The sequence below is a fragment of the Camelus dromedarius genome, chromosome 9 (assembly GCF_036321535.1).
Source record: "Camelus dromedarius isolate mCamDro1 chromosome 9, mCamDro1.pat, whole genome shotgun sequence".
Lineage (NCBI taxonomy): Eukaryota > Metazoa > Chordata > Mammalia > Artiodactyla > Camelidae > Camelus > Camelus dromedarius.
The window spans coordinates 6,058,930-6,080,555 of NC_087444.1; the positions used below are offsets into that span (position 1 = coordinate 6,058,930).

A 21,626-nucleotide genomic window follows, 5' to 3' on the forward strand; every position below is an offset into this window, starting at 1 on the left:
TAGCTTTTCCAGTCCATAAATGTGTTAATTTCCTGTATTAAGACACTTTCTCCCTCTCCAACTTTGCAACCCAAGAGCCATAACTAACTTTAAAATTTAAACGACATCAAGCACAAAACAGTCACTGATTATTTTAATATTGGGGATTTTTAAAAGACACATTATGAAAAAAAATTAAAATGCAAAAAGCAGCACTAAGTTAAATTAAATTATTTATTATGGAAAGATTAGTCAATCTAGTTACTTTCCTAAATTTTTATGAATAAAATATTACACAAAATTTCCTTTTGGGTAATCAGTATATAGATCAGAAACTCCCCAAAGACACTATATTAATAGTTAACTCATTCCTTATTAATGCCCTAGGCATTTTAACAACATGCAAAGTGAAATATCTACCTCAAAAATGACTTTAATGATAAGTTATTTCTTTGCTTCATGTACACAAAGGATAATTAGTTTAGGAAAAAATCTCAAAGGGAGAAAAAAATAGCCAACTGTGAAATTCACGAATACTTTCCTTGGATTGGGTACAAATGCTATTCAGGCCAATACCAGGGATGCATAAATTCTTTCTATCCTATTTACAATCCAGTCTTGATTAGTTAGGAGCTCATTTTCCAGTTTGTGAATTATCTAGGTCTTTGATTCTTCTCTTCCTTGTGGCTGACTGCCGTTTCCACTTCTCTGCGCATTAGCACCTCCACCAGAAGGGGAAGAAAATTCAGGTGAAGAGAAAAAGTGCATCATATGCGGACATTTTTAAGTACCCTGAAGCTTGATTTAAAAAAAAATAATAATAATAATGTTTTCTATTGTGAGTGTATGTACCTCAGACATTCTGTTATAAATCTGAAGTTTTACCACTTACAGCCTGAGAAATATCCTTGGGAAGTTATCTTCATCTGAATATCAGATTGTAATATGAAATGGGAATGATATTCATGCCTTCTCTACAATGTTATTGTGAGATCAATTCAGAGAAATATAAATTTGTTTACGGCAAATGGCAATACAAAATTAGTAAGTTGTTAGGTTTTGAATTCATAAAACCTCTTTGTTAATTCTTGCTTCTTTTTCTTCCCTTAAGATTCGGGGCTTGCCTTAGAAAAAGGCTCACTGCCAAAAGATATGCTTTTTTTCTTTCTCTTCCTTTATTCTCCTTTTTAAAAAATCTTCCCTTTTCTTTTAACATGGTTATGAAATGCACTTTTGATAGAAAAGTAGAAGAGACTGGTAAAAATACTGTCTTTACTGATGAATTTCATACATCAGTTCTTCCCCATCTGCTATTAAAATCGGTAATTACAAGTTGCCTGTATTAATACATAGCCTTACCCAAATACATGCATTCTAATTTGTATTTCATGAATGTGATTCTTAAAATTAAGACATATCCCACAGAGTACAATTTTAAGTAGAGAGTTAATTGTATACATGTTTGTTCTTTTAAAGAACCTCATTTGTGATATTTTAAGGATAAAATATCAAATCCACCTGGTGATTAAGTTAGAAGTCCAATGCCTCTCTGCCCATTCTCCTTTTAGATGGTTTACAATTAATTAAATCATATTTGTGGGTCATAGATATTGCCTTAAATTTCTGCTTAAGCTGAATCAATTAGTCAACCATAAATAATGGTTGAAATAGGAAAATATTTATTAAAGTAGAGTATACAAACCTTTAAAACAATACTAAGCATTTTTTTAAAGTATCTTAAAAAATAAAGAGAATACTTTCAAGTAAATGTCTTAGAAGACCTAAGGAGGGAAGCATGAAATTAGCTACTTGTGAAAAACAAATGTCTGGAATACTTCCTGTAAGGTACAATGTTAAAGAATAAAATGCCTTGTGGCAAAAAAGAAAAAAAAGAAAAGAAAAGAAAAAAAAAAAGAAAAAAGAAAAGAAAAAAGGAAAAAAAGAAAAAAGGAAAAAAAGAAAAAATGAAAAAAAAGAAGCTGGGGAAAAAAAGACTGTAATTATCAGGAAGCCAAAAAAAACAAGAAAAAACAAAAACAAAACCAACCTAGGAAAGGATAAGCAGTTTGAAAGAAAGTTAATGCAACACATATAATTATAGTATCTTATATTAAATAACACTTTTTATTTAGCAACCTCCTAGTTTTAGCCTCTCATAAAACATTGGTGCTTTACGAAAAAGTAATAGATTAAATGGGCCCTTCAAGATAAAAAAGATACGTTTTAGGTTCTTAACAGCGTCAGAGTTTTGGGGGAAGTGGGGAGCAGGAGATTCGGCTTTATCCTTTCTCTCTCCTAGTTTTCCTAATGCTTTAAGAGAAGGCATTATGAGAGCTGATTCTTCCACAAAAACAGAACACTGACTAATGTGAAATATTATCAGACAGATATCACATAAGTGAGCCACTGAACAACCCTTTTCAGCTATTTGAATATGAATTTAGTTTTTACTTTATGACATGGTCTGGTTATGCAGCAAACATATATAATTTATAAATTTTTTCCATTGCCTCTCTCATGAGCTGCTTTATATCAAGAAAGAGTCTAAATTCAATGCATCATTGCTATTCCCAGGGTCTCTTTCAACATGGTTCAATGTGTTGGATGCTATATTTCCAGACTGAAAGGACAATATTGTAACCCAAAAGGCAGCCTGGTGAATACAAAGTGGAGGAGAATTTGAGGAAAAGGATGTTGTAGGCAGTTAATGCTGTATGTCTAATGTGACTATTTAAAAAGCTTTGATGAATTTTCTTAAGAATTTTCCTTTACTGAATGACACAAACCACTAGCATTTTAATCGCCCACAAAGCAGAAGCTTAAAAATCCACCCTACATTTCTTTTGTTTCTTAACACTGCATAAAGTCATTTTTCACCTCATGTTAATTCCATGACTCAATATCAAAGTGAATACTCTCAAAACACAAGAAAATTCCACAGAAGGTTATAGCTGACCAGAAGGCTTGGGCAGTGGGGTAGGGATTGAAGAGCTGAAAGACAGGAGTTCGGTCATTCAACCCAACCTGGGATTAATTCCCAGCACACATCCCATGACCAGTGCTTTTATAATTTTAAACTGAACCTATTGAATCTGTTAAAACAGATTTATTGAAGTGCAATTCTATATATACTATATGTTATATCAAATATAACATGTAATAAATTGCAAATATTTAAGCTTACAATTTTGTGAGTTTTGACGTGTGTATATACTTTGAAACTATCATCACAAACAAGATAATGAGTATTTCTATCATGCCCCCAAATTTCCTTGTGACTCTTTATAATCCCACCCTTCCAACTCTTCCTCCATGAGGAAATCACTGATCTATTTTGTGTCACCATAGATTAGTTAACATTTTTTATAGTTTTATCACAAAATATGTGCTTCTTTTTGGGTAGGAGTCTGGCTTCTTTTACTTAGCATAATTATTTGGGGGTTAACCCATGTTGTATGTATCAATAGATAATCCTTTTTATTGTTGAGTAGCATTTCACTGTATGCATACATACAGTTTGTTGATCTATTCAGCTGTTCAGAAACATTCAGATCACTCAGTTTTCCGCTCTCTATGTGTTTCACTGCGGATAGTTTTTACTGCTGCACCTTCAAGTTTACTAATTGTTTCCTCTGCAGTGCCTAATACACTGTAAATGACTTTCAGCGTATTCCCATCTCTTTCAGTATCATTTTCATGTCTGGAAGTTTGATTTAGATCTTTTAACTATCTTCCATGTCTTAACTTAGCTTTTCGAACATACAGAACACAGTTGTGAAAACAGCTTTAATGGACTTGCTGACTCTAACATCAATTGGTTCGGACTGATTTTCTTCTCATTTGGGGTTGTATTTCCCCACTTCCTCTCCTACTTTCTTATTTTGGGTTATGTTTTCCTACTTTCTTATGTAATTTTTAATTGGATGCCAGGCATTGAATTTTTGTCAAACCCACTGTATATGATATCTCACTTGATCTTTACAATACACTCCGAGAGTTGTATTGTTATCATACTGGTGAGAAGTTGAGGCTAAGTGGAAATAAACTGCAAGTCAGAGGAGATGCTGAGAGTTACATCCATCTGACTGTAAGCCCTGTGCCCTTAGCCTCAAGACACCACCTACTCCAGAAAAGTGAAAACAGAGATTTTTTTTTAGGATAACTGAGTATGGACTGTCTTGCCCACTCACTCTAATATTTTGAATTTCCATGTTATGATTTATTCTTATTTTTTGTAGACTACGATTTATTTTGACCTTTATTTTTTGTAGATTAGATGGATCTTTAAAAAAATACATAATGTCACTAAATAATTGTCCTGGATTTTAGCAAAAAAGAAAGGTTGGGAAATATTTATGTCGTCCGGAATTCATAAAAAAAAAATTACAGAATCACTCCTTAGGCTGTGGTGTAAAAGGGGAAGAGCATCCTGGGAACACACTAGGCTTCCCTTCAACGTCTGGCCCAGCAGTTTCCTAGTTTATTTAAAATCCATCGGCATGGGAACATGTAGAAATTGACAAAGACAGGGACTTTGTGAGCTCAAATAATTCAGATGGAGCAAAGGAGGAGTCCCTCCAGTGCACAGGCTCTTACACTTCTGTTGGTGAATACTCTTTCTGGGACACGGGGAGAGAAGAACCAAGGGGATGTTTCTGTTTCACAAGCTCTGTGGTAGGAATGCAAAGGTGATGAACTTGTACTGGTCATTGCAACCTGACAACACCTATATTGTAGTATCATTTGTTACTGAATTTTATTTCTCTGAACAGATTGAGCTGGCAACAAAATCCTCCTATTTCTAATTAGTTGGAGTTGATTATAGATACTCTGAAAAAAGGATGCCCATTTCTGCTGAGTCCGCCTCTGAGGCGCCTGTAAGCAGGCTGTGCAGGGGTTGTGAGGTGAGGAGCGTCCACTGAATAAGCAGGCAGCACCCTCCCTGCTGGGAGGGCACCTGGATCGGACTCAGTCCTTCGACTTCCCGATTTTCAAACACAGAACTTAAAATGAGGCCAGGTAACAGGGCAGGCCAAGGCCCACACTGAGTCACTGACACTGTTTTCTACAGACAGCTCCATCCCTGCAAAGCAGAAAGAGCTGAGCCATAAAATGTTCTTGACTGGGACTAATGACAAGATAATGACTGACTGATAGCAGAACTTCCTTTGTCAAAAGAAAAGATTTCGGAGGTTTTTGACAGTGTGCAGTTTAGAAAGCTCAATATAATTGGCCTATCTGAGTGGGTGGGCAAGGGAGGACTGGAACATGTTTATTCTTAATTCCTCGGGTTCTTTACAGCCAACAGAGCACCTCCTCATGGTGTAATGGAAAGGTTTCCAGTCCCAGCACGTTCACTTACTAGCTGTGTCGTCCGGACACTTAATGCAATATCTCTAAGCACTGGTTCCCTCATCTGTAAAGTGGAGAAAACCTCTGATTCACAGATACATGAAGCTCTTAGTGTAGTTCCTGCCATACATAACAGGCTCTAAAAAAATAGGAGTTTTATAAATATTTAATGACATATGTCAAGGGTCATGAACGATATTGATTGTAAATGTAGTAGAATCAATTGATGAACTTTATAAAAAATATAAACACACATACATATGCATATCTATATGCATATACTTACACAATACACACATAGATATATATTCACTGTATCGATGCCAGAATTTCTGGAATGACTGGAATACTATAGGGCCTGATCATAAATACCCTTTTTGAAGCTCTCCAGGAGATTCTAACATGCAATCAGAATTGAGAAACACTGAACGCAGGTTATTAATCTGAGGTCCTTAGAATCCTTGATGGAAAACAGGAATTTCATGAACTCGGATGGAAAGAATTTAGATCTTTATTTTCACTAGCCTCTCACTGAAATGTCACACTTCCTCCAGCATGAAGCAACAAATCACAGTGACATTATCAATGCCTGTAACTTGGCACCAACAGAAACCACAGACAATCACTGTCGACTTGCTGCAGACACCTCAAGGTGTCACTGACAGTCACCATTATATCAACATTGCAGTGGTTATTAGATCTGGCCCTAGACTTCCTTTTTAGTGCATTACTAAAGAGTAACATATTTTACTGTATCATATTTTAAAAAAATATTTTGAAAACTTTAATATGATGGAAATCTGTTGTAACTTTCTGGATTCAGGGCTATGTACTCAGAAGCAACACTCTGAAAAGAGGATTTTAGGCTTCACCAGGGTGCCCACGGAGGCCATGACACACATACAAAGTTAAGAATGCTGTATTTACAGGCTACTGGTCAGGAAAGCGCCTTCAGAATGCCGATGAAGAGCAACTTCTTTGAAGTCATTTTGAACAAAATGTGCACAAATGCTGATGCCTCAGGAACGAACTGAGAAAGGGTTTCAGTAGAAACAAGGTGTCTCCTAACAGAGGTATATTTACATGTCAATAGTTCTTCCTTTATCAATTTCTCTAACAAAGCCATCACTCCTTTTTCTATATATTCACCAGCTGATTCATTGCTGAATCCCTATCTTTTGCCTAACTCTTACTGCCACAAATGATAGAAAATGTCAGTCTTTGCTTGCTAATTCAGTGCATTCAGACAAAAAGCAGCATGTATTTTTTGGTAAAAAAAAAAAAATTTGCAAGCCTAAAATACATGAGTTCTAAAGATTTTGCAGTGAGAATGAAAGGATTCACTTTAAAATTGATTTCTGTAAGTCCTAATTACACAATAACATTTCGTAATAAGCACTGCAGAATCTCAGCTTAGGAAGGAAAAAAAAAACTCTTAGTAATAAGTTGTCACTACAATGATCAGTGTGCCAAATTTAATTTGCAGACAAATAAAAGGAAACCTTGAAAGCCAAGCATAAGTCTAGTACAAGTGTAGGCTTTGGTGTAATTCTGTGACAGTTAAGAAACAAGCCCTTAAAATATATTTCAGCGGGTCTTAGTGTCTTTATACTCAAGATGTTCCTCCAGATGCCTCCTCTAGTTCATGGTCAGCTGGTCCCTGCTCTCTTTGGAAACAGAGATGTTATCTGCTCATGTCAGCTGACCTATATGCCCCCCAGCACAATTTCTTTTTCAGAGAAGTTAGCCCTTGCTTAGAAGCTGCCATAATGGGTTGAATTATCCAGTCCCTGTCATTAAGGGTGGCAGCCCCGCACTCGAGAATGATGTGGGAAAACTCTGGCGAGAGTGATAATTAAACTTGGAAAATGAAGGGTCACCTTCTTTCATTCAGCTCATTGGCTTTGGCGTCAGAGTAATTCCAAAACAGTGGGGGATATGCTGCTGTCAGCGTGGCAATATCCATGTGCACACACATTATTTCTATTGGTTCAAATGGGAATGCCATTTTAATTGCATTTAAAATGTTACCTTTGATATGGGGAGTTAAAGTGTTAGAAATTAGTTCTAAGAATACAGAAAAAGAATAATGAGTATAATATAACTGGTGAAAGAACGAGAAACAAGAAAAGTATGTACTATTTTCTCAGAAGAAAAAGCTTCTGGAGAAGAAAATTGTTTCCAGGGAAATTGAAAAGAACATTTAAATGTGTTTAAGTCTTTCTACTCGGCTGTGGAATCACAAAGCAAAGGTTCCGTCTCAGCTTTCTTGTCTACTTACTGTCATTTTTTTGGAGGTCATTATTGTAACATCTTACTCCTGCTCAAGGAGGCTAGAAAAGTATCAGGTGAGCTTAAGACAAGTCATTGGTAGAAGTTACTTTCCAGAAAAAGGAATTTTTTTCAGAGACACTGGCTTATCTAAGTATTATTGAAGGAATATTTGGGAAATTATATTTCATACTGTTCTTATTTTGCATTAATATTAAGTGAAACTGAATTTTCAAGGGCCTGAAATGATATTGCAATATAAGCTGGTATACAAGTGAACATTAGTATTAGACAGGGGCATGAATGCTAAAAGCAAATTCCAAGTTCAAATTCTGGCTTCACCATATAATAGCTGTAAACTTTGGTTATGTTACTTAACTCTGTGCCTCAGTTTCCTCATCCATAAAATGGGGCAAATAATAGTAGCTGTCTCATAAAGTTGTTGAAAAATTAAATGAGTGTTAAAATATATAAAGCATTTAGACTCATACCGCGCACAGAGTGAATACTGTGTAAGTGCTCACACTTATTACCATTATTATTGTTATTGCTATTTTATGCATGTTCAGTACCCAGCATAGTACTTAACACTGTAGACTAAGTTTAAAAATATATTAATAATTATTTTTATGAGTGACCACTTTTTGTCCTCGTCACTCTGAGAAAAGCTTCCTAAAAAATGTAGATTCTTTAAAGCACAAGTAGTTCAACAAAATTGCCATTAGAGTTGACTGTATAATGTGCAAACAGAGATAACTGCAACATCATATTCAGAAAGTGAAAAATTCCTAATAAGCAGAAGCTACAGGTTTCAGATGGCCTTTATAGTTCCCTTCACATCTGAAGGGTGGAATTGAGGAAGATAAATTATATCCTATGTGATTATATTTTGTCTCAAGATAAGAGAGAATTTTGAAACAACGAGAGCTGTCGAAGACAGAAAAAGAAACTTGATGAGTGTGATATCTGAAGTCCCTTTGTAAAATTTTCTGATTTATCAGCTTGTGGGCAAACAACCACAAAGTTCATTAGATTTTAAAATATTTATCATTCAAATACCTGAAGTGTTCTCATTTGTCTCTGAAGGATCAATGTAGAAAAATCTTTTCTACAACATAAGCATACATTGCTCCAAACCTCAACCTCAGTTCACCACCAGCTCATAGAGAGAGAGAGAGAGAGAAATATGTATGTGTGCATGTGTGTGCATGTGTGTGCATGGGGAAGGGAGCTGGGGGCAGGAAGAGAATGAATGAATGACAGTAAGGAAAACCCTCACCGATTGTTGATGACAAAATACTGTCTGTTGGTTAGAAAATTACAGGCAACATATACAAATCCACAAAGCAATGAAATATTACACGTAAGCTTGATTTTACTGTAATGTTTGTGCACAGTGCTTTAGAAGAAAAAAAGGATTTCATAAAAGATACTTGACTCATTCAGAATAAAGGTCTTAAAATTATTTGGTAAATTATTTCCCACTGAAAAAAAATATAAATAAACTATATAAGAAATTCTGCTTCTGCCCCAGCTTCATATTTAAAATGATTTACAGTCTGCAATTTCTTCCTAAGGTCATCACCTTCATAAATACTATCCACATACAGTGAAAACCAACTCAATAAAATGAGTATTTCATTTCTCTTCCCCCTGCTTATGTAGATACTTCTTCCATCTACATGGCACCCATTTATAACAAAGCCTCGCATTGTGTGGATTTTTATGAGTTCTTGAGCTTTTCTCTCTTTTTTATCTTTCTATGCATCAGCAAAGCAACTGGCAGATTCTTTAATAAAATATATTATACACATTAATATTTATAAGCCTATGAATTGGATGTTTAAATAAACATCCACCAACTTGTGCCAATTCTTTTGTTTTAGACGTTAAATCACACTTACGTTGTCTGGAAAGTCAGCTTTTAGTTCAGTGATACTTTGACACCAATATGCAGCCGTTTTTTCACTGATGAGTTCAATATTCAGGAAGGAGCTTTGTCCAGGGCCATACATGGGGCCAGAGGTGGTTCCCCGGATGATTCTGGGTGAAACATTTGTCACTATGTCCTGTGAAAAGAGTAAAGATATTGGGTCTCTTTTCAACAAAGAAAACCTGTTTTCTTTATTCTATGCTCATTTCCATATGACAATATTCTACTAAGTCCCATCTCACATTAATATATTTTAAATTACACTTGAACACACACTACTTTCAAATAATAAAGTAAAACAATATAGTTGTTAGCTTTATTTAAATTATTCCCTCTAATTGTAAGATTAGCATATTGGAAAAATATGTAAATTCACTTACACTAATTTTGGGCATACACATTTTAATTTGCTTGCAATTAAATAATAAATGAAAACATGACAAGTAAAATATAAGAGTACACTTCAGTCTAGTTAATCTATGTATCTCCAATGAGATTTTAACTCAAGTAAGAGTTAATGTTTGTAAAGAAAAAAAAAAATACTAAAAACTAATTTCAATATAAATCAGCCAAGGAGTACATATTAGCACCCTCGGCTCATCAAACTTTAACATACATTCTAAGAAACTAACTAGGTCAACTCACCTATATGATTCAAACTATAAATTCACACTCAGTGAGAATTATTTTTGCTAAGACTGAAATGAGGATATCAATAACTTCCTGCTAACTATAAACAGTAAACAAATTAACTTGCTTGTTAAGTGTAATTAACAATCCACAACTGCTTCTAAAGCTGTATTAACAAAGAAGAGTTGAACATTCTTACATTACTAAAAACTAAAAAGACACAAAGAAATAAAACGTTTCTTTAGCCAATTTCCAATTAAAATTAATTTTGAGTAAAGGTCATTTAGTTAAGGATTTATCAAAATTAGTCATTTAAGTACCCCTCCTCACCATCTTGTCATTTTTAGTGAGATAACATGAACCCCCATTAGTATATAGCAATTAAGGTCAATTTACATATTTTAATTAAGAACCACCCCATATAAAACAATTAGCGTAATAGGCATACTAACTGGGTTTCATAACATTTGGACGTTTTTCCAACTAGATAGACAGGAAACCTTAATTAGCATTAATTAGTGCTGATCTGCATATGTTTGATAAGGCATACCCTTGCCACAAAAGATTATTTATTCCTGAATCTGCCAAATGCTACAGTTGCAGAGGATAAAAGGACTTTTCTTCCCATTGCATGTTAATTTCTGGTAATTTACATTCACTTTTACATTCGAATTAGTATATTATAAAATAAATGGTATAAATGTTACAATAAGCCACCTTAAATATGTACATTTTTACTTATAGGAATCCTGGCAGTTAGCGTTTTACTAATTAAGCCATCCCACTTCTCTTGTAACTGTGGCAACGTCACCAGCCTTACTTTGATTTGCTATTGTGGAACCATGTTACACGATCTTAATGGGTAAAATGACAAGCAGAGTCACTCCAGGAAGCTCAAGCCTAATGGGTCAAACTGTTATCTTGGCAAATGCTTAAATGCACGCTCTGCATCCCTGCAGGTGGCTTCCGTACAGCTCACCCAGGTAGGTACTCTCGTGCTGTCATGGTCTGAGAAGACACTTCTAGAAATGATTCATTCAAATGAGGCTGATTTTCTCTGATGTTCCAATTTTCGGGAGCCATACTTCCAAGCCTTGAGGTCCTCCTTTCTTCTGCCATATCCCCTACTCTCAATTTTTTTTCCCCTAAGTCAGTCCAATCTAGGCCACAGGCTGTGCTCTGCACTGGAGAAACCGACCAAAGAGCTGCACAGAGTCCATTCTCAGTTCACCGAGTCAGGTGCCCTGGCACCAGGTAGCTCCACAAAGGAAAGGGCACCTGTTTTACATGCCCATTTTCTAATTTATTGGCCTGTGTTGAAGAGGAAGAAAACTTCCCTCTACTCTTCTAGGTTCCTCAGGCTGGTCTAGTAAGTAAATTGACATAAAACAGATTAACAAGAGAAAAGTGAAGTTTCACTTCACACGTACAGGGATCCCACATACATGAGAGGGTCTGAGACAGAAAGGTAAACTGAAGTATACATGCCGTGCTGAGCTAAGGAATGGGACAGGGGCTTGGGGCCTCTAAGAAGAAGAGGGCCACTACAGGACAATAAGAAGAGAAGATGTGCGGCAGTGAGGAGTCTGCCCTGCCAGACTGAAAGAGGTACCTGGGTAAGGAGCACGCTCCCAGGAAAAATCCTCCATTCAAATTCTTCCAGGTGGTTAAGGGAGGGGCCGTCGTTTCTTTTGAACCTGCAGGGTCTTGATTGCGTTTTTACTCAAAATAACCCTTACGCAAAAGTGACACGTTTTGGGGCGGATTGTTCTGAACCCCCTAGACCTTGAAGTGGCACTTTCTGCTTATTCAACAAAACTGACTCATGTTAAGAGTCCCTGCTCCTGCGCGTTCTTCAGATCTGCATTGTGACTGTCTGTATTCTTGAGAGTACGTTCCGTTAAAGTGCAAACTTCTGAAGGGAAGGAACTATATTTTGCTTGCTATCACACGTCCAGCTTCTAGCCTGGCCTTTAGTAAGTGCTCCAACGATGTTTTTTGAAGGAACCCGGACTAAAACCCTAGACACTAGAACAGGCCTTTCTTGAGGCATGGGGACTATAAGGTATTGATTGCTGGCCTCATTCTGTTGCTGGACACATGGGTTTGGGCTTACATTCAAACTCCAGGAACTTGCTCTGTGCTTAAATCCCTTCCTACCAGTCCATTGACTTGCTTCCCATGATCTCCCAGGGACCCCTTCTCTGAATACAGCCACCCACCCCCTACGACGACTGGATCCTGGGACTGGCATGCAGGGATCTAGACTGCCCACTGTTCCACGTCTCTCTGCCCCAGCCTACTGCAGTGCTTCAGTGACACAAAGCTTCATACTTGAACTTGAGCACCCTGAACTTCTAGACCTTCCGGACTGCTGACCCTAAGTTGACGGGTTTATCTCAGCTCTAGGATCCAAACAGAATGGCCCCATTCAGATATAAAGCAATTCTTAGGCTTTTTTAGTTCAAGTAGATATGAATTCCTGAGCTGGTCAAGGGCCACCTAAGGGATTTCTTAGGTTAAAAGATTTCTTAGGTTAAGATCCTCATAGGAAGATGATTTCCTACCAGCCCTAGGCCGTACCTATGCTTTCATTGAATGTGTATATTTTTTTAATACCATAAAATTAAAAAAAAACCACACACACACACAGAAGAATCACACCTATACTGAATAAGAAAACACTTAATAGCCCAGGAAATCTAGTCACATACTATTTTACAGTATCCTTCTTAATAACAACTAGGCCATGAATGCGCAGTAGCCAAAAGGGTCAGTAAGTTGACAGCATTTAGTTGGAGGACAGGCAAGACAATGCTTCTTTCTTAAAACGTCATCCCTCAGTGGTACCTTAAAACTTCAAATTCTACCATTACAGACTTTTCCTTTGTGTACTGTGAGTTAAATCTATTGTTAATGTTGGAGTTGTTTTATTTTTCTCTTCTATAATCCAATGTCAAACTGTAAATACACCATGGGAGGATTATCAATGAGCTCCTCAACCAAGATCAAACAGGAAGTACAAAGCAAATCAAAGGGAAACTTTATCTACTTTATGACAGGAATTGTTTACGCTTTTATGTTGATTTAGGATGGGCAGTGTTTCTCTCAACAGGTCAGCTTTCTCTTTCCTTAACTGAAGCAAGGGAAAAGCATCCTCGTAAGTGCCCGAATTATACTCATCGACTGTGCAGAACTTGCTAACTATCCATGAGTCAGTTCTTACCATCACAGCAATTTAAAAATTTAGCGTATTCCAAACTCAGCTAAAGCGTCAGAATTCCAATATGGTCTCCCAGTGATAAATCAGTAATATAAATTTTAGACTAGGTTTTCTTTCCCAAATCCAGTTACGTTTGCCACTGCTTTGTCAAAACCCTTCTCTACTGACGGGAGTTAGAATTTTTAAATTAAGTGAAAGACAAATAAAACTTGGATACAACCAATTAACTTTGGTTATCTGATTAGAGTTAAGAGCTTCAATAATTGGGCAATAACCCTTTACTAAAGCATTTGACCTGGGAATGCTAGAATTCGAATACGATTTTATGATAATATTTTGCTTTAATATTTAATAGCTAAATCATATTAGCATTGCTTAAGGGAGTTAATATAATAAAATAAACATAGTCAAGACTAGTTAAGAGAGATAAGCGTTTATTCTCTATAACAAAGAAGACAGAATACCATAGTTTTAATTTGGAGTGCATTAGCAATATTCAGATTTTTTTAAATTGATGTCTATTGATAAGGAAGTTATTAGGTGATATCTCTGCTTCCTGTGATAGTGTAATTACCATTATAAAATGGAGTGTTAGTGACCTCTTAACATTTGAAGTGATGATAGTGATTTTTCAGCAGTAAAGAGATTTAAATGGTAAACAGGCTGATTAAATTTGTTTGTTTAAGTTCATTTACTTGACCTCTCTTATCCTAAAAAACTATGGTGTTTCCGTGGTTACTGCTGGAGTAAGAGAGTCACAATGGCCTCAATGAACAGAAAAGGAAACTGCGGAAATGTTTTGGTAAAACACTAGGAAAAGAATCTGGGTCCCAGAAAGGTAGATTTAAATGAAAAGCAAAATTTGCAGAGTGAATCACAGCTACTGTATCACAACAGATGAATTTAAAAAATACGCTGTTGAGTGAAAAGAGCAAGATGTGGAAAATATATAGAACATGATGCCTAAAACATGCTTTTATGATGAAGTACAAAAATAAGAAAGAAAATAACTTAAAATAATTCAGGAGAGTGGTTACTTTTTGGAATAGGTAGATCCTGGGGGAGAAACTGGGGATGGAGAAGCAACAAAGGCTTTCTAAGAGTATTAGTTATATACAGTTTTAAAGAAGCTTTCTTCCTGAACTGCAGAAACTCATGATAGAATGAGAAATCTGTTTAATGAACTCTGTGCTAGTGTAGTGCCTATTGTGGTAATTATCAATAAAGTGTTACTGGTTTACCTGAAAATCTGTAATTAAATCTTAGGGATTTTTTTTTTTCCCTTTTTTAATTTCCAAGATTCTGATGCGAACTGGTTGTTACTGTCAAAAGAAAAAATCTCTTAATTATTTGGTTTTATAAGCTAGAATTTCAATAACTAAAAGCACTGCAGGAAACACTGTCCTCTAAAATATATTACCTTCTATATAAGTAGGGTTTAACTATACATGTTTCTGTAAAAGAATAGACTGACTTTACAAATAAATCTAACAACAAATATCCTGTTACATAATACAATTCCATCATTATAAATCTGGCATACTGCTACCCCGGGAATAGCAAAATGTAAAATAAAATCCAGCAGTGGCCCAATTTCCAGTGCAACTCCACTCTTATGAAAGAACACTCTAACATTTTATTTTCTTCACAAACTAAGTATATTAATATTTGATTACTCCCCCAAATAAACTTTGTAATGGTCAGAATAAGCTCCACTTGGTTGTTTAGGAGGGGTGGCATGGGTAGGATGAGAATTTTTTCTTAATGTATCAAGTTTACATCTTAGTCTCTTATCAAAGGTAGCAATCGAAATCCTCAAACTTTACCCATTTGTCTTCGAGAACTCTAAGTTTGTCAATCTACATGGAAAACACAGTAAACAAGAATAACAATGTTATCCTAGAAATACAAAACAAATTATCAGAGAAAGAGTGGAGTTGAAATTGCAGAAACGGTAATAATTTAGCTTCTTATGGCATAAATCTTTCACACAGACTATCTCATTTTATCTTTACAACTCTGTCATCACGCTGTTAATGCTACAGCTACGGCTTAGAGAAATTCAAGTGACTTGTCCACTGCCGCACAGTTCTGGGTAGCATTAGAGACAAGACTTGAATTCATGTGTAATCATGTGATACAAATACCGATATTACTAGGGACTTCTTAATGTTTGGATGTATATGATAATAATTAGGACTGATTCTAGTTGCAAGAAAAAGAAATCAACCTGAACAAATTAAATTTAAAAAGTGGGATGTGGCTTTAAGGAAAAGGAATATATCACATAATGCAAGAAAGGAGTAATTAGGAATGTTCCTCTGACTCTTCTCTCTGCTCCTATTTGCATATCCCTTCATTCTTGTTTCTTTGGACAGAGGGCTTCCTCTGTCTCAGTTCTTATGATAGAACATATGCCTGGGATAAGTCCCAAGTCATAAAATTATAGTTACAGTCACTCCCCAAAATTTGTAATCTCTCAGGCCCACCCACCTTGGTGGCAGAGTCTCTCATGTTCTTAACTTGGGTTTGAAATGAACCCTTTGTCTAACTGAATCCAGTAGGGTAGAATTAATTAGGATTCACACAGGTGCTCACGCAAACAAAGATGGATTAACTGAGAGCAAACATGTAGTCGAACAAGTCTTCTAACCAAGACTAGAAGAAAATACGATATGGACACTGATAAAGTGTAATTAACTAGGAAAATGCCTGCAAGAGAGACAAAATTATTATCATTTAGTGAAATTTAAACTTTCCATAGTCTTGAATCAACCGTGACAGCACAGTTATCCCTGTGGCTCCAAACCTTGCAAGATCAAAATTCTAAGAACCCTCTGAAATCGTCTCATGTTTTAGACTACACTGGGAATTCCGTATGTCCCATGTGCTGGTGTCCTGAAGCCTGTCAACACAAAATGGCCTGGGGCACCCTCAGTATCAGTCTTGGGCTGGACTGAACTGACCGAATGGCTACCCTGCATAAAGAGGATAAGAGAGCAGAAAAACAAAACAACAACGACAGCACGTTGTGCTCTAGAATAAATAGGTACACAACTTACAACCTGACTGAGCTGAAAAGAGGGGATGATGAGTGCAAACCAAATATACTGAACGTCTGTGTCAAGGAAGGCACTTGACTCCCATGCTGTCTAGTGCACACCTTGGGCCCAGTGTCTCCCACCTCCCGGACAGTGTCAGGCATCCAGAGGACCCGGTTTCTCACAGTGCACAAGTATGGAGAATCATCTTCTGTATTTCACTTATGTCTGACTGGTAAAATTCTGGGTCAGACTATTGTAGCCTTTTGTCTTTCTTCTTGCCCGTCTTTGAGGAGTTTACAACTTTGCAGAAAGGACACTAAAAAGTAATTTGTTTTGCTCTTTAACTCTTTCTTCTGTCAAAATGGCTTCACTATATGACAGAGAGGCTATAGGATATTAAATGGAATAACAGGGCCCAATAAGAGCATACGCCTGACAGGTAGTATTTGATAAATAAATATTTATTCATTCATCAACTCACCAACTTCAGAGACAAAGTAGAAGTTGTGAAACTTCAGGCAACTGGTCTTCCCTAGTACACGGGCTGAAGCCGGGAATGAAACAGGAAATGAGGATGGGAAGATTGTATAGACTTGGGTCAGATTAGAGTCTTGAATGACTGTTTTAAGGAGTTCAATTTTTTTTTTTCTGCAGGCTTTGAGAATCCATTGTGTTCTGTCTCCTATTCAAGTTATTAATACCAATAGCTCACAGCAGCTGTGCATTCACAGAGATAAGTTTTACAAGAAACAGATGAAGAGCTTTTTTAGTGCTGATATCAGATGGATTAGAACGTGATTAATCAACAGACAGACTGATTAAATTATTGGGTTCACTGTTCAGATAAGAGGTTTTGGATACACTCTGCCAAACTGTAATTAACTTAGAAATTTCTGCTGGCCTGCTCGTAAGATAATCATGTGATATGCTTTGAAGAAATCTTTTAAGGCCCAAAACAGCAGCTGTGAAGGTGTAAGTATGAGCCAGTTTTAATAATGATTAAATATCTTCAAGTATTAGAGCAGAGCTTTCATTGAAAATGATAAATATTTTAAAAAAAACCTACATTTTATAAAACTGGGATAAACGCTCTGGTTTCACTCTAGAAGCCACTGTAAATGAAACGGCTATTATTTAAAGAAGGAAACATCTAAAAGAATCAGACAGGAGTTCTCCATTTTTGCATTACAGTTAACAAGATATTGAGAGAAAACCCTCACAATATAGCATATTTAAATACTGGACAGGACATGAATAAAACAAAAGCAGAAGAAGCACAACTGAACACAAGTCAAAATAAGGAAATTTCTTGGAGATCAGAAATGACATCCAAGCAGAGATCCACAAGGACAAACCTGTTAGAGGGTGATGTTCGCCCTTGAGGTTTCTGCCAGTGCCAGGTGGTCTAGGGCCTGAGTCCTCATGGCTTACAAATACCTGAGAGAGCTGCACAGTCAGGGCCCAAGCGTGGTGGCAGGGAGACAAGAAACTTCCACAGAAAGGGAAGACCAACAAAAAGTGACGCTCTCATTTTGTAAGCTGAAGGATGACAACAGAGCAATGATGGGGTATGTGTCCATTTGAGAGTTAATACTGGATACAAAAGAAGACGCTTCCCCTAAGAATATAAGCTTGTGTGGGCTCCAAAACCAAAAGTTGAAAATTTGTTTTAAAAGTGGCTCTTGGTCATGGTGTCTCCAGATAAACAGCAGAAGCAATATCAAAGCCTCTCTGGAAGAATTTGTTACCCTAGGTATCAAAAAATTACCATAAGTAAATTTCCAAGGGATAGGAGCTCACAGTAGAATTCTACTAATCAAATGAGAGGGAAACAAAGGCGTCGTAAGTGAAAGTCTGTAGGGAGAAAAAGCTACAGAATCAGATCTACAAAAAACCACAGAGAAGGAGATTACAGATATGAAGTATAAAGCAAAAGTTTAATATGTTTGAAAAATAAAAGAGAGGCTTGAGTATATCATCAAAAATAAGGAACTTAAAACTTACACGAGAATTTTTTAAAAATTAAAAAAAAAGTTTCTAGAAATAAAAAATAGTAATAACTTGGGGGAAAAAAAGAATCCTAATAGTTTGGAGTAAATAAGAGATTAGACATAGTCGAAGAGAATTAGTCACCTTGATGATACACCTGGGAAAATTACCTCAAAGGCAACACAGAAAAATGAAACACAAAACATGATATGGAAGTAAAGAGACAAGAAACACAGGCTGAGGATTACAGGGGAAATCTAATTAGAGTTCACAAGCAGATAATGAGGTGAATCAAGAGACAAAATATTTTAACATACATTGTTAGAGATTTAATAGGATTAATGAAAAATGTCAATCTTCAGATTCAGGGACACCAACAATCTCAAGGAAAACACATTATATCAATGGAAGAGAACAGAGAGCCCAGAAATAAACCCACACTTACATGGTCAATCAATCCACTACAAAGCAGCCAAGAATATACAATATAGAAAAGATAGTGTCGTCAATAAATGCTGTTGGGAAAACTGGACAGGTACATGCAAAAGAGTGAAACTAGACTACTATTCTATATTGTACAAAAAATAAACTCACAATAGATTAAACAAGATTATACTGTAGAGCACAGGGAAATATATACAAGATCTTGTGGTAGATCACAGCAAAAAAAAAAATGTGACAATGAATATATGTATGTTCATGTATAACTGAAAAATTGTGCTCTCCACTGGAATTTGATACAACATTCAAAATGACTATAACTCTAAAAATCTTTAAAAAAAATTAAATAAATCAATTTTTAAAAAATGGATTAAAAACTTAAATGTAAGACCTGAAACCAGTAAATTTCTAGAAGAAAACGTAGGCAGTATGCTCTTTGACATCTTCACAATATTTTTCTGGATCTGTCTCCTCAGGGAAGGGCAACAGAAGCAAAAATAAACAAATCGGACCACATCAAAATAAAAAGCTTTTGCACAGTGAAAGAAACCATCAACAAAATGAAAAGGCAACTTACTGCATAAGAGAAGATATTTGCAAATTACATGTCTGATAGGGTATTAATATCCAAAATATATAAAGAGTTCATACAACCCAATAACAACAACAACAACAACAAAATCTGAATAAAAAATGAGCAGAGGACCTGAATAGACATTTTTCCAAAGAAGATGTACGGATGGCCAATAGACACAGGAAAAGATGCTCAACATCACTAATCATCACGGAAATGCAAATCCAAGTCACAATGAGATATCACCCCACACTTGTCAAAATGACTATTATCAAAAGGACAACAATAACATGAGTTGGTGAAGATGTGGAGAAAAGGGAACCCTTGTGCACTACTGTTTGGAATGTAAATTGGTGCAGCCAATATGGAAAACAGTATAGAGGGTCCTCATAAAATTAAAAGAACTATCGTATGACCCACAATCTCACTTCTGAGTATTTAACTGAAGAAAACAAAAGATTCAGCAAGATATATGCACCTCAATGTTAACTGCAGCATTATTTACAAAAGCAAAGATATGGAAGCAACCTAAGTGTCCACTGATAGATGAGTGAATAAAAAAGACGTGGCATGTATATACAGCAGAATATTACTCAGCCATACTCAGCCATAAAAAGGAATGAATTTTGCCATTTGCAACAAGATGAATGTACCTAGGAGGTATTATGCTAAGGGAAATAAGTCAAAGGAAGAGAAATACTGTATGACTTAACTTATATGTAGAGCACAGGGAAATATATACAAGATCTTGTGGTAGCTCACAGCGAAAAAAAATGTGACAATGAATATATGTATGTTCATGTATAACTCAAAAATATGTGGAGTCTAAAACAAAACAAAACAAATGAACAAACATAATAAAACAGAAACAGACTCATAGATACAGACAACAAACTGGTGGTGCCAGAGGGAAGAGGGGTAGGGAAATGGGCGAAATATGGGAAAGGGATTAAGAGGCACAAACTTTCAGTGATAAAATAAATAAGCCATGAATATGTAATGTACAGCATCGGGAATACAGTCAATAAAATTGTAATAACATTGTATGGTGAGAGACGGTAACTAGATTTATCATGGTGATCATTTTATACTATATAAAAATATTGGATCACTAGGTGGTACACCTGAAACTAATATAATATTGTTAGCGAATTATACTTCAAAAATAACAAACAAACAAACAAATAAAATTAGTACCCTGTAGTAAATAAAGCACTAAAAGCAAAAAGAAGACTTAAAAAGTAACCAAAGAAAAAAGACTTACCTACAAGGAAAAGTAGACTGATAGTGAATTTCCTGGCAGTGCCAGTAGAAGTCAGAAGACAGTAAACTACTTTGTATAAAAAGGAAATGTCAGCTGGCAATAATTTCATTTCAGGAATGAAAATAAAGACATTCTCAAACAAAAGGAATGAAGAGAACATAGTATTCAATGCTAAAATGAATGTGAAAAACAAAAGACTGAACAATAAGAACTGAAAAAAAAGTTGCATAGAAGTATACACTGTGTGATTATATTTATATAAAGCAAAAAACAGGCAAAACTAAATAGCATACTATTTGGGGATACATGTGTGGCAAAACATAAACAAAAGCAAGAAAATGATTATCCCAAACTGTAAGTATTACCTCTAGAGGGGAGAGGAGGGGCACACAGGGTCAAAAGTACAGAAATATCTATGTTCTGCACCTTAACATGCAAAATGAGAAAGAAGATACTCACTTCATTATTTCTTAAAGTGTATATCTAAATTATATATACTTTTTTAGCATGCATGCTATAATTCATGGTAAAAAAAAAAAAGTATCAAGCAGGGAAAAAAAAGATAGAATGCAGATCTGATGGTGGAAGTGTTCTAGAGTAAGCCGTTTGAGACTCTAAGACTGGCATGTTCTTCCTGAACACCGCCACCTCTGTTGATACACGGCCCGGAATGACGTTTTAGAGAACACTGAATCCAGTCGTCCCTCCAACATAGTAATGAGGTTGTATGACATGATCCCTATCATTGCTTTCTGCCACCACTGATTAGAACAGCAAAAAGTCATTTATCTGTAAAACTATAAAACATTCAACACGCAAGCATTTCAGATTGGAAACACTGCTATCTGCACACTTTCCATCCGTGACACAAATTTATGATTTTTGGGTAATCTCAAACTCATATTAAATCTACTTTAGGTAACACA

The 21,626-nt window shown here is 35.9% G+C and overlaps 1 protein-coding gene across 2 annotated transcripts in view; it reads right to left on the bottom strand.

Moving 5' to 3' along the window:
* The window catches only part of DPYD (dihydropyrimidine dehydrogenase), a 720,636-nt gene that overhangs the window by 284,361 nt on the left and 414,649 nt on the right, over nucleotides 1-21,626 (bottom strand). For both annotated transcript variants that reach the window (XM_031457506.2, XM_064488745.1), the window contains exon 14: nucleotides 9,507-9,671. In XM_031457506.2, coding sequence (XP_031313366.2) covers nucleotides 9,507-9,671 — 165 coding nt within the window. The remainder of the gene's footprint in view (nucleotides 1-9,506; nucleotides 9,672-21,626) is intronic.